The following is a 12,671-nucleotide window of genomic DNA, read 5'->3' as shown; positions in this document are numbered from 1 at the left end:
GCTATTTAACATTATTTTTTAATCATTTTATTTTATTTTTCTTGTTACAAAAGTTTAAAGAAAATAGCGGGAGGTCTTTCACCATGTCTGTCCTATCACGCATTTCTTTTCTTTTCACTCAATAAAATAAAAAATAAATAAATAAATAAATAATATAAATATAAATAAATAATAAAAATAATCATTTAAATGTATTATCATTCCTAAACATGTTTGGTGACCAAACTCTTATTTTCGGGAATATCTGTTTAATAAAACTCTTTTGTGTAAATGTATGAAACATATGACGATTTTCAAGTTCAAAGTTCAAAAGTAAAAACATCATAATAAACAAAAACGGGGATAATATTTATTTATTTAGATATAGGCCCTCTATTATTATAAATAATCATATTTTCTGTATTTAATACCAAATTAATTACTGAATTAAGTGCACTGTACAAACATACAGCTCGTGCTGCTCTAATTGACTTAATGCGGATTTCACTTATTGTGTACATTTAAAAGACGCTCGTCATTCTGTCACCACGGCAACTTGAGTTGGCTTAAACATCCACACAACTGTCTCGATCGCGCTTCAAAACTCTTATCAAATCTCCTTTTGGCGAATTTCATCAGTTTGTCTACTTTTGGAAATTGTTTTGAAGCTGTTCATGATGACTCTGAGGCGCTCAAGAAGAACCAGAGCTGTCCCTGCTCACCTGAAGGGCTTCCTGCTGGAGCGCGTCTCTTCCCGTGAGGAGCCAGCAGCGGCGGCCAGGCCGGACACCTCCAGCTGCGTGTCGGACACTTCTCTGGAGGACAAACACCTGAGGAACGCGGCTGTCCTTCCTGTCCTGCGCCCCGTAGCCTCAGTCTCCACAGTGGGTGAGTGTCGGCAGGAGGAGCCGCTGTCCATCCACGGCCGGAGTGTGCAGGAGTACCAGCACATCTACCGCTGCGTGATGGACTCCACCATGAAGAAGCGGCGCCGTAGCAGATACAGCCTACAGCAAGGCTTGGAGATCAAGCAGCGGCTGTGGGAGAAGCTGGACCGGCCTGCACTGCTGGAGACAGAGATGCCTGACGGACGTGTGGTCATCACAGAGATCAGGTCAGGGTCCAGCCTCGCTCCCCATATCAAGGTAGACATCAGTAAAGAGCCGCTGCCAAAGGAGCCCAGAAGAAAGAAGGCCAGGCACTGAGCCACCCTAGTGCCAGATGGAGGATCAAGGGCACGTATGTACATATGTATATATTGTATATAGTTATAGAATAAGTTTGCAATGCATTCAAAAGGACTTTTCATTCATGCTTTCATCACATTGCTGGATATTTTGGTGATTGTCGGTGCTGTTGATTCGGCTCTTGGGTTCTTTTGGACGTTGACATGCGTTTAGCAAGGTTTTCTTGGCGGTTTCTTGCGTGTTGCTGGTCTCCTCTGAGTGGTTTTTTGGATCATTAGTGGTTGTTAGTGTTGGCTGTTGGGTTAGGGTAGGTTAGGGTCCCTCGCACGGTTTGCAGCTTGACGTGCTGTGAGGGCTTGTGTGCATCAGTGATGCTGAGAGCTATGCCACTGGTACTTCACAGCTACCGGTAGGGTCACCCATAGTGGACAGGTCTCAGCTGAGATGCCCGACCAAGACAAACCACCTGATTCTGGACAGCAGAAGATGGACTGATGCTCCAGACAGAAGATGTCACGTTCCTTCAAAATTCCACACACACACACACACACACACACACACACACACACACACACACACACACACACACACACACACACACACACACACACACACACACACACACACAAATAAATAAGAAAAAAAGAATAAATCTTACCGACATTAATTAAATAATTACTGGTAAAAAAATATTTACCTTAATTTAAAGAATATTTAAAATTTTGGGAAAAAATATACTTTTTCAATATTTTAAAATAGGATTATATCATCAAACACGTAACACTGATGGTCCTTTGGTAAAATAAAAATTAGTGACCGCTGAACAGTTATTATTGGTCTTCCTGAATTGAATTGATGCAAATTATTGAGAAAATTCCATGTTTAATGATATAAAATTGACTCAGAAATGACCACCGAAAGAAGACTTCAGTTCATTATTGTAATAAATGTGAAAAGAAGCAAGTAAACATTTACAAAAATAATCTACAATACAAAGAAATTCATACAGATTTAAACGGCACAAAAGTGTGTAAATGATGACAAAATGATTTTGTGTGTGTGAATTATCTCTTTATTAAACAAAAGTTTATTGCACTTTTTTGCATTTTAATATGAAATTCAAAATGAAAATAATCCTGAAAATCAGAATGTAAATCTTCCAGTAGGTGGTCATAATGTCTATTGAGTGAGACGATTGGGTCAAACAACTGAATCATTCAACAAAGAAGTAAAGCGCTGTCTGGACTGTTTAAAACATTCAGAGTCATTCAGAAAGTAGAAACACACAAGATCTTATATGGCCTTTAAGGTAATGCTTTACACAATTATCAGTACTTTTTTCATTTTTAATACAAAAGGAAAATTTGACCTAATTTACAACATTCTCAAATCTGACTGCAGTGTTTATAATTATTGCAATACATTTTAAAAATCCAGTTTTCAGTGTCAAGAAGTCAGATTAACTGTTTTGTTAGAAATAACTGGAAATGGATTAGAATGGATTTAAAACACATCAGATTCCTCTAATGAATCATGCTCACTTAATTTCTCTAGATGAGATGCCTAAAGACATTTTCCTGGTGCATGATTGTTCATGAGGCATTTTTCCATTTTTACATTACATACATCCCCATTCATTACTATTTTCCTTTTTTACAGAGGGTGAAAGAACCTTTAATACCATTTTACCAATTAGTGATGGGAAGTTTGGGTCATTTTACTGACTTGGACCTTTGAGTCTTGTTCAGTGAGATAAATGAATCTTTTTTCAGGTCGCATGGTTATTTCGTTCAATTTGCCAAAATATTATTAAAATGATAAAATGAGTTGCTACCAAACTAATCTACAACTACATCAAATGTTGATCACACTACAAACAAGTCATAACTAGAACGAGAGAAAATAATCATTTATTGTAAACCTGGTCTTTCGTCTGTGATCATGTCAGCACAGGTGTCAGGAGAGGCGAGTTCGTTTCAATGGTTCGTATGGTTTGAGGCGTTCGTTCATCACGTGACCGCATTTAAAGGGAGAGAGGACTCATGAAATAACGGATCAAATCTTTTTCCAGCTCTAAATGCATACGTCTGGCTTCTGTCTTTCATGTGATCAACGAATGACTCAAACCCGATAGAGGACTCGAAAAAGGAGCTACTTCTAATCCACCTGCACAAAAATGCGAATTTGCAAACAAACAAATCCCTCCCTGAGAGGACGCATTGTGCTTGAGTCATACAAAAGATTTTTTTGTAAAATAACCCATCATTAATATAAATAAATCTGCTTACAACATTTTATTTCCTGAGCTTCAAGCTTTAGCCTGATAGCATCACTAGCCAGCTAAAGCTATGAGCTTCTTTCACTTACTGTCTTGGCTCTTCACCTTGTACAATGTCACTTGTGTGTTTTTCTTTGAGTGCAGGAGAAGCATCGGTTGGAGCTGGAAGCTGTGGAGAAACAGATCTGTGACCTCGAGATGAAACTAGTACAGCTCCGGGAACAACAAGCCTTGCTGGACGTCTCTCAGGCTGCTGCTCGCTCATCTGACGTAAGTGTGCGATACAATCTCAACACTTCTTCCACCTCAGCCCCGTGTGTTTCTTAGTCCAGGCCAAGCACACCGGGGAAGCGGCACGCCAAGATGTCGTTCACTCCGGCACCAGGCCATCGCGGGCCCCTGGGTGCAGTAGTGGTGGATACGAACCAGGACGTATGGCAGGGTCTCTCCTCTAGCACCACCTTCAGTATTTGAGATCCCTATACAGAGAACCCTCCATGCGACGTCACAATCATCAGCGATTCCATCGTTCGTCATGTCCGTGCTACTTCTGCTAAAGGTAATAGATGTATGCAATCACTGCTTTTCTGGTGCTTGTGTTAAGGATGTTTCTGCTAAGGTACCCGCAATCTTGAACGCTGGTGAGAACATAAGAGCTGTCGTCCTGCACATGAGGACAAACAACACAAGGCTAAGGCAGACAGAGATCCTGAACAAGGACTTCAAGAGACTGACTGAGACGGTCAGGCGCACTTCACCCTCTTATATATTTATATATTGCTTTCTGAGACGTGGAGCACAGAAGCTCCTGACAATCTGGATGTAACAAATAATATAATAACACTAATACTACAATGGTTAGGGCAATTTAGAATGACCAAAACAACATTTTAAATGTTATATAATGTGCTCAGCCTCCTAGTTTGTCCATTTACGCATGTTTTTAATCACATGATTTCTTACAATAAAATCACATGACTTTTTTTAATGCACATACTGAAATTTGCGCTGTAAAAGCATTTCCATCATAGTTTAAGCACATCTTTTCATATTGAATCCAAAATGCGCATAAAAATAGGTGGATGGAAACGTAGCTACAGATCTGTGACCTCGAGATGAGCTTTGGGAACGAGCCTTGCTTGACATCTCTCAGGCTGCTGCTCGCTTATCTGAGGTAAGTGTGCAATGCAATCTCAACACAGCGCTCCCTCACCCTCATTAGCATAGACCGCCCTGAATGAGAAGCAGCCGTCTGCCAATAGTTTTGAATCTGCCACTATGCTGACACATAGGCAATTATAGCTCCACCCTCTTTTGAAAAGAGGGATGGGAGCACAATCTCATTTAAATTTAAAGGGACAGTCACCAAAACAGCACAATTTGGACACGCTCTAGGGACATTAGAGACTTATTTTCATGTTGTTAAAAGGGGCATAATAGGTCTACTTTAAAACATGTTTAAACAGCAATTAAAGCACAAGACAAAAATACTAATATCTACATTATTCAGTGTTTATTTGCACCAATATTTATTATTATCACAAATATGTCTTCAAAATGCAGACTTGCATCTGTCTTTATATAAACTGTACATGAAGGCAAGGCACTATACAATGCAGAAAAGAAGGAGATTTTCTCTTTTTCCACAGTTTCATTCAATCCTGTTCGAAGAGACTCACGCGCCGTATATATTCACAAACACTCTCTCACGTACACACACGCATAGGGTTCAAGTTCAAGCATCTAGCTGGAAGGTTAAAATAATCTTTAGGCCATTCATGAGAGCAGGTTTGAACATACTTACATAAAGTGCTCCGTTGAGCTTTCTTACATTCACATAATCACTAAAAGGCATTTTTATTGGAGTTATTTCATGGGTGTTAATATCAAGATGGCCAGCAGTGTATTAGCGCTGCCTTGTGCATGTTGGACGGTGATACAGTATGTGGAGAAACGCAGATCTATGAAAATGGGAGCAAAACAAGCTGGGGAGCACTCAACACATTCAGAAAACAAATCTCTAATTCACTGATCAACAAACAAACAAAAAAATACAAAAAAGGAAGAAGAAAACAAGACAGAAATGTGCTACAAGAGGCTGGTAAACCCCTGCCAATCTGTGTTCTTTTTTCTTCCTCCAGCTTCTTTTCAGCTCCCCGTGTGATTTGACACAGGTTGATATTTTTACTTGCGTTTGTCTGTTCTGGTTCAAAAGGAATGAGAGCATTTTCTCTTTCAGATTCCTGGAGTTCCTTTAAAACAATCCTTTGGCTTTCTTCACATTCACTTGCTTCCATCCAGGCAGTGCCTCATATTCACTTCTCGTCATCTCCAAAGCTTTCTGTAAAGAGCATGAACACACACATATACATATATAGAGATTTTAATGGATTAAAAAAACATCACCCAGGGCTCTGAAGTGTTAGAAAAAGACAATGATTGATGACACACACACACACATACACCATTCACCAATACAAAAAAGTGATTATCTAATATTAAAGTATTAATGATATCAAATAGCAATGATGAAAATATTGGTTTTATATCATTTAGCAGCTGGTCTAAGATTTTTTTTAAAGGGAAATTATAGGTGTATATTGGGTAATGCTGCATTCTTATTTTACCTTATATTTACATCTTATTATATTGTTGTAACCCTCTACAGTAATACTTAATACAATTTCAATGTTAATAAAGATTAAGTCTGTTATCTCGATCAACTCTGTGTATCTCGACCCATTTAACCTTGTGTTTATGTTTTAGGTTATTTGACCAGTGTTATTTTAGCATCTTTATGCTATTATTGTAGTTGTTATTAATACATATTTTAAATTATTAAAATTAATGTGTTTTTAAAAAATTCTTTAGGCTATTTGTTTACAACAGGGGTTACAACAAACTCTGTCCTGGAGGGCCGGTGTCCTGCACATTTTAGTTCCAACTCCAATTAGACACAACTGAACTAGCTAAACTAGCTTTTTCCAGGTAAACTAGAAACCTCCAGGCAGGTGTGTTGAAGGAAGTTGGAGCTAAACTATGCAGGACACAGGACCGAGTTTGGACACCCCTGCTTTATAAAAAGGTCTATAAAGTTTTCATTCCTTTCAAATATCAGTTTTAGTTATTAGTTAAGTATTAAGTTAAGTATTAAATTAAGTATTTACTTCTTTAAAATTTCTTTTTTCAAGCAACTAAAGCGAATACTAATTTTTTGATTGACAATAGTAGGCCTATACAATTTTATTTTTCGCCATACATTGGTTTTGTCAACAAAATGAAGATCTATTTAGAAAAACTTATTACTATATCCTTAATATACCATCAGCCATGCCTAATTAAAAGGACATGTCATACACTACCATAAAAAATATAATAATAACCCTTAGGCTTTGTAAATGACCACAATAAGGCCCCGTTTACACAAATACGTTTTAGATTTAAAACGCTGTTTTAGAATGAAAACACTCCACGTCCACACTGTCGTTTTAACTAGTATTTCTGAACAGCTCTGCATCCACACAATACCGCTGAAAATGCACATCACGTGACCACACACACACACAGCATATGCTCACCTCTGAGCTCCAGGCAGTCAGAGAGTGCTTTAACCACAGGTCGGACAGTTCACCAATGATTTACCACTGGATTTTATCCTACCGTAGTTGTTAAGTGTAATATTTCATTCATAATTCTCTATTTAATGGTCTTTTGAATTTATAACTTTTTTTCAGGTAATGCGTTTTGGCTGAGCGCAAAGATAATTCATTATAGCCTATTCATTTACTTAACCACGCACACATATTCTGCATATTGACTTATTGCTTGCCTTTATTTTCTATATTGTATATACGTATTGTATGTTATACTATTATAATGGCCATTATTGATTATTAAAACTGATATTCAGCAAAAGAGAGGGCATGTTTCATATGTTCATTGAAAATTAAAGGAGGCAGTAATGTTATAGGCTCCATTTTGTTATAAATATGCATGCAGTGAAAATGACAATCATAAAAATATGCAGCTACACAATGCCTCAACATTTTTAGTATTTGTGAGTTAATATCAAAATGAAAATAGGCAGTTTCTTATATCATGTCTTCATTTTATTGTTAAGATGAGTGAAACAATGTAACGTAGACTAACCATGTTCCTTACACTATTTGCTATTTAGCGCACTCAAAGACCCCTCCTCCGTCATTAAAAGCAAGAAAAACATGTTTATGTGTTCATTCTCTGGGCGAACATTTATATTTTTTTGACTAGTATTTTTTGAGAAAAGATGGGAAAAGTACCGCCTTCGCATGTGTACGGAAGATGATAGGTATTAACAGTGTTCCCTACACGACTAAAATAGTGGTCCGTACAGGGTGCATAAATTCAATTCACTGGCAAAAATGGGCATTGTTTAAAGTCTCATTAAAATTTTATGTCAGATTGCTAATACTGTTTAACTTGAAGTTAATGATATATTTAATAACTTAAAAGTTTGAAATGAAATAGCTTCACAATCATTTAATTTTTATATCATGTTTATTTTATTACAGCATGACAATTTAAAATATTAAAACATTAAATTCATGCAAATTAACGCTAACTTGACTGACCTTTTATGAATATAAACATCATCACTGCACAAAGAGGATCCAAACAGCTTTTACAGCCTGTCTTTCAGGCTCTCTCTGGAGGAGAGTTGTGCCATGCGGTCGTCACACCACAACTGACGTAATTTGTTTAACAATTTGTGATAATATAATATTCCTTATACACTTCATATACACTTCATAAAGACTGTTATACTGTGTGATGCATAAATTAAATGCAAATGCATATTGTCGTTGCTTTAAATGTCTCACTTGCACTTTAAGTTTGCCCACTGTCTATTTTCAAGCGCATTAGGTGGACGTGAAAAACTTACTGAATTTACTCGGAAACATATAGTAGGAAGGTCTCTGTTGTGCTTGGGGTTGAAAGAGTGAGAAATATAGTTTACACAGATATTTAGCGTGCCTACGACCTGTAAGTATTCTTTTAGAGATTAGCGTTAAAAGGTAATCTGTACAAAACATCGTTGTGTACGTAATATGGTTAGTCTACGTTTGCCAAGGTGATGTGAATGACGTTTTAAAGACTGTTTTTACCCTATGTGTCCTCGGGAGTTTGTTTTCATATCAAACTTGAAGTCTGAACTTAAGGAAAGTGTACTTAATATTAAGGAAAAAGCTCAAATCTTTGTTTTCAGACGTCTTCGTTTCCCCCCATCCATACTGACACGGAGCAGCAGTGTTTTAAAACCAAAATGGCCTCTCTAGCATTTTCAAAACACTCCGTTTTAAGGACTTCAAAACTCAGGTGTAGTGTGGACAGAAGACGTAACTATAGCAAATAGTATGCATTTTAAAACTAAAACTTATTACTGTAAACGGGGCCTTAATCTCACCAAAGCTGAATTTATTTGATCAAAACTACAATAAAAAAGTAAAAACATCCTATATCATTAAAAAACTAAATTCTGAAAAACAAATCTATGGTAGCTGAGTTCAATTTGAGCAGCTATTACTCCAGTATCATGATCCTTCATAAATCACAGTTGAGTATGGCTTTTAAAATATACAATTCAGAAATTTCAAAAATGTCTTTTGATCAATCTAATGCATGCTTGCTGACTAAAATAATATATTTATGTGTAAAAAAAACACTTAAATGATTCAAAACTGTTAAATCTATAGTGCATATTTATCAGCAAATAAAACACCAAATAAAATTTTCACCCCATGCGTGAGACATATCAGTGGTGAACGATGACCCAAACAATGCTAGATACTATGCAGTTTGTGCCAAAGCATGTAGTGATGTGCTTCACACAGTGAGGATGCAGCATTAGTGGGAAAACACCAGTGTTCCTCAGAAAACAAAACTCACCTTCCCAGAAGCCCCTACACCCTGGCATGTGAAGGGAAAAATTAACCTCAGTCAGACGCAAGACTATACCAGCAAAAAGGGGGAGAAGCAGAAAGATGCAGGGAGAGACAGGTTAAGAGAGGCTGCTTTAAAGATGACATAGTGGAGGCAGAAAGGAGAAATATGAAGATGATGACAGGGAAAAAAGGCAAAAGTAGAATGGAAAAAAGTAGATAGTACTGAAATGACAGAACATATGAGCACACACAGGAAGACTGAAGTTGCAGCTACAATAATACATACTGTATACTCTCACTGGCCACTTTATTAGGTATACCTAATATACTTATGAACTGAACCCCATTTTTACCTTCAGAACACATGATATGACATGATAGCATCACGCAGTTGCTGCAGATTTGTCAGCTGCAAATCTATGATGCAAATCCCCAGTTCCACCACATCCCAAAGGTGCTTTATTGGATTGAGGATCTGGTGACTGTAGAGGCCATTTGAGTACAGTGAACTCATTGTCCTTTTCAAGAAACCAGTCTGAGATGATTGGTGCTTTATGACATGGCGTGTTATCCTGCTGGAAGTAGCCATCAGAAGATGGGTACACTGTGCTCATGAAGGGACATGGTCAGCAACAATACTCCGGTAGGCTGGGGCGTTGACACGATGCTCAATTGGTACCAATGGGCCCAATGTGTGCCAAAAAATATCCCCTGCACTATTACACCACCAACACAATTTGCCTGAACTGTTGATACAAGGCAGGATCCATGCTTTCATGTTGTTGATGGCAAATTCTGACCCTACCATCTGACTGTTGCAGCAGAAATCGAGACTTATCAGGAGAGGCAACGTTTTTACAATCTTCTATTGTTCAATTTTGATGAGTCTGTGCAAATTGTAGCCTCAGTATCCTGTTCTTAGCTGACAGGAGTGGCACCCGGTGTGGTCTTCTGTTGCTGTAACGAGTTGTAACGAGTGGTTATTTGAGTTACTGTTGCCTTTCTATCAGCTCGAACCAGTCCGGCCATTCTTCAATGACCTCTGGCACCAAGAAGGCATTTGTGCCCACAGAACTGCCGCTCACTGGATATTTTCTTATTTTGGACCAAACTCTGTAAACCCTAAAGATGGTTGTGCGTGAAAATCCAAGTAGATCAGCAGTTTCTGAAATACTAACAGCCATGCCATGTTCAAAATCACTTAAATCCCCTTTCTTCCCCATTCTGAAGCTTGGTTTGAACTGCAGCAGATCGTCTTGACCATGTCCACATGCATTGAGTTGCTGCCATGTGATTGGCTGATTAGAATTTAGCCTTATCGAGCAGTTAGACAGGTGTACCTAATAAAGAGGTCAGTGAGTGTATACTCATGAATGTGAATGTACAGTTAGGGGTATGCAAAAATTGTCTTTTATTATGCCATATTTGTTTTAATAATGTGCATTCTGGTATTATTGATTGTCACTAATAAACAAAATGCATTTTGACAGCCCAAAAACACTGATTGTGTGATTAAACGTGTTAGGATAAACATACAATTCAAATTTACAAAAGTCAAAATTTCCTTGTGAAAACATACAAGAGTGCAATTTCCCCTAAATATATGCAATTAAGTGCAATCATAATTGTACAACTGATTTTAAAAAAGGCTATTTTTTTTTAGATTGTAATTATATAACCATTAATACAGCACATGTCTCAGAGCAACATTCAATGTTTCATTACTGAATTAATCCCTTTTTGAGAAAATCAGGTGAATGATTCAATAATTCATTAATAAAGTTAATGAAAATTAAGTACACAAAATGACAAATCATTTACTTATAATCGAATCAGCCAATTGAAAGAACCATTTAAATGAATGATTCAATGGATGACAGGGATTTTCCACAATCTACTGGCATTTAAAGTATTATATTTTTATCGATGCATACCTAAACTAGAAGCACTAGCACAGAACACACTAAGAAAAACATTGTTCAATTATCATTACAGTGGTCCCTCGCTATAATGTGGTTCACTTTTCACAGCCTTGCAGTTTCACCAAATTTTTTCGTGCAATTTGACATGCTTTTTTTTTTTTTTGTACAGCACTGTGTTCTGCATCCTAATTAGCACATTGTGTTCTGCATCCTGATTGGCTGTGGACCATTGTCAATCAATCTCCTCCATGGAGTGTCTCATGTACAGTACAGAATCTGTTCAGCTTGCCAAATGTACATACATCTTCGATCGCTAGCAGTGTGACTGAAGTGCCTTTATGTTTGCAAGTTTTCTCCCTACAATTGTCATTGTCAAAGGCACCTGCAGTAGCACCCAAAAGGCAGAGGAAGTTGCTAACCATCACACAAAAAGCTGAACTTCTGGACTTGCTAAAGGAAGGTAGAAGTTATGCGGCTGTAGGGTGCCATTACGGAATAAATAAATGAAGATCAAATGGTTTTTGGTTTTATTCTATAATAGTGGACTTATTTTTCTTGGAAGGTTTGAACTTTGAATGTGTTTAAATGAGAGAAAAGTGTGAAAATGTTAAAGGTTGTGAGAGAAAAGTGTATAAAGCAGGCATGTCCAAACTCGGTCCTGGAGGGCCGGTGTCCAGCAAAGTTTAGTTCCAACCCCAATCAGACACACCTGGGCTTGCTAATCAAGCTCTTACTAGGCTTTCTAAAAACATCCCTGGAGGTGTTTTGAGGCAAGTTGGAGCTAAAATCAGCAGGACACCGGCCCTCCAGGACTGAGATTAGACACCCCTGGTATAAAGTGTGCAGTGAAGGGTTTTACAGCCTTAAAACAATATAATAATTGTAAAAAATAAAGCGGACTACTTTGTGGATTTCACCTATTGTAGTTATTGTTAAAACGTATCTCCAGCGGATAACAAGGAACCACTGTATAGAAACAAAAGTTCCTTCATAATACTTTTATATAATACAATATATCGCACACCCCCTCTGTCCAGTGTGTGACAACTTCACTATAGTTAAATGATTCATCCAGAAGAGTTAAGTCTGGCTTACTTGCTTACCTTTGAAAATAACTAATAAAGTTGAAACACTATTGTTTTGATCAAATAAGGGGTTGTGAAAACATGTTAATGTAATTTTTCTCACCTCAAAGTCCTCATCTGATAAGTAGGTTTCAAGACGTAGAGGGTCGACACCTTCCGGTAAGGGACGTGCTTTTAGTTCAGCCAGTGGGTAAGTGGTCTTGCAGAGTCGGCTCAAGACATCTTCAACAAGAATGATCTGATGACATACTTCGGCCTCCTGTAAAGTCAGACAAAAAAGATTTCAGAAAAGAGAATTA

General features: G+C 37.6%; 1 protein-coding gene across 51 annotated transcripts in view; it reads right to left on the bottom strand.

Moving 5' to 3' along the window:
• Nucleotides 1–4,935: 4,935 nt before the first annotated feature.
• The window catches only part of svila (supervillin a), a 123,987-nt gene continuing 116,251 nt past the window's right edge, over nt 4,936–12,671 (bottom strand). For 31 of the 51 annotated variants that reach the window (NM_001035261.2, XM_073917313.1, XM_073917314.1 and 28 more), the window contains 3 exon segments: nt 4,936–5,785; nt 9,370–9,390; nt 12,476–12,631. In NM_001035261.2, coding sequence (NP_001030338.2) covers nt 5,699–5,785; nt 9,370–9,390; nt 12,476–12,631 — 264 coding nt within the window. In that variant the 3' untranslated portion in view covers nt 4,936–5,698. 51 annotated transcript variants of the gene reach the window in all.

This window comes from Danio rerio, chromosome 12 (assembly GCF_049306965.1).
Source record: "Danio rerio strain Tuebingen ecotype United States chromosome 12, GRCz12tu, whole genome shotgun sequence".
Lineage (NCBI taxonomy): Eukaryota > Metazoa > Chordata > Actinopteri > Cypriniformes > Danionidae > Danio > Danio rerio.
The sequence above is the reverse complement of the archived record's forward strand: the minus strand, read 5'-3'. Positions and strand labels throughout refer to the sequence as shown.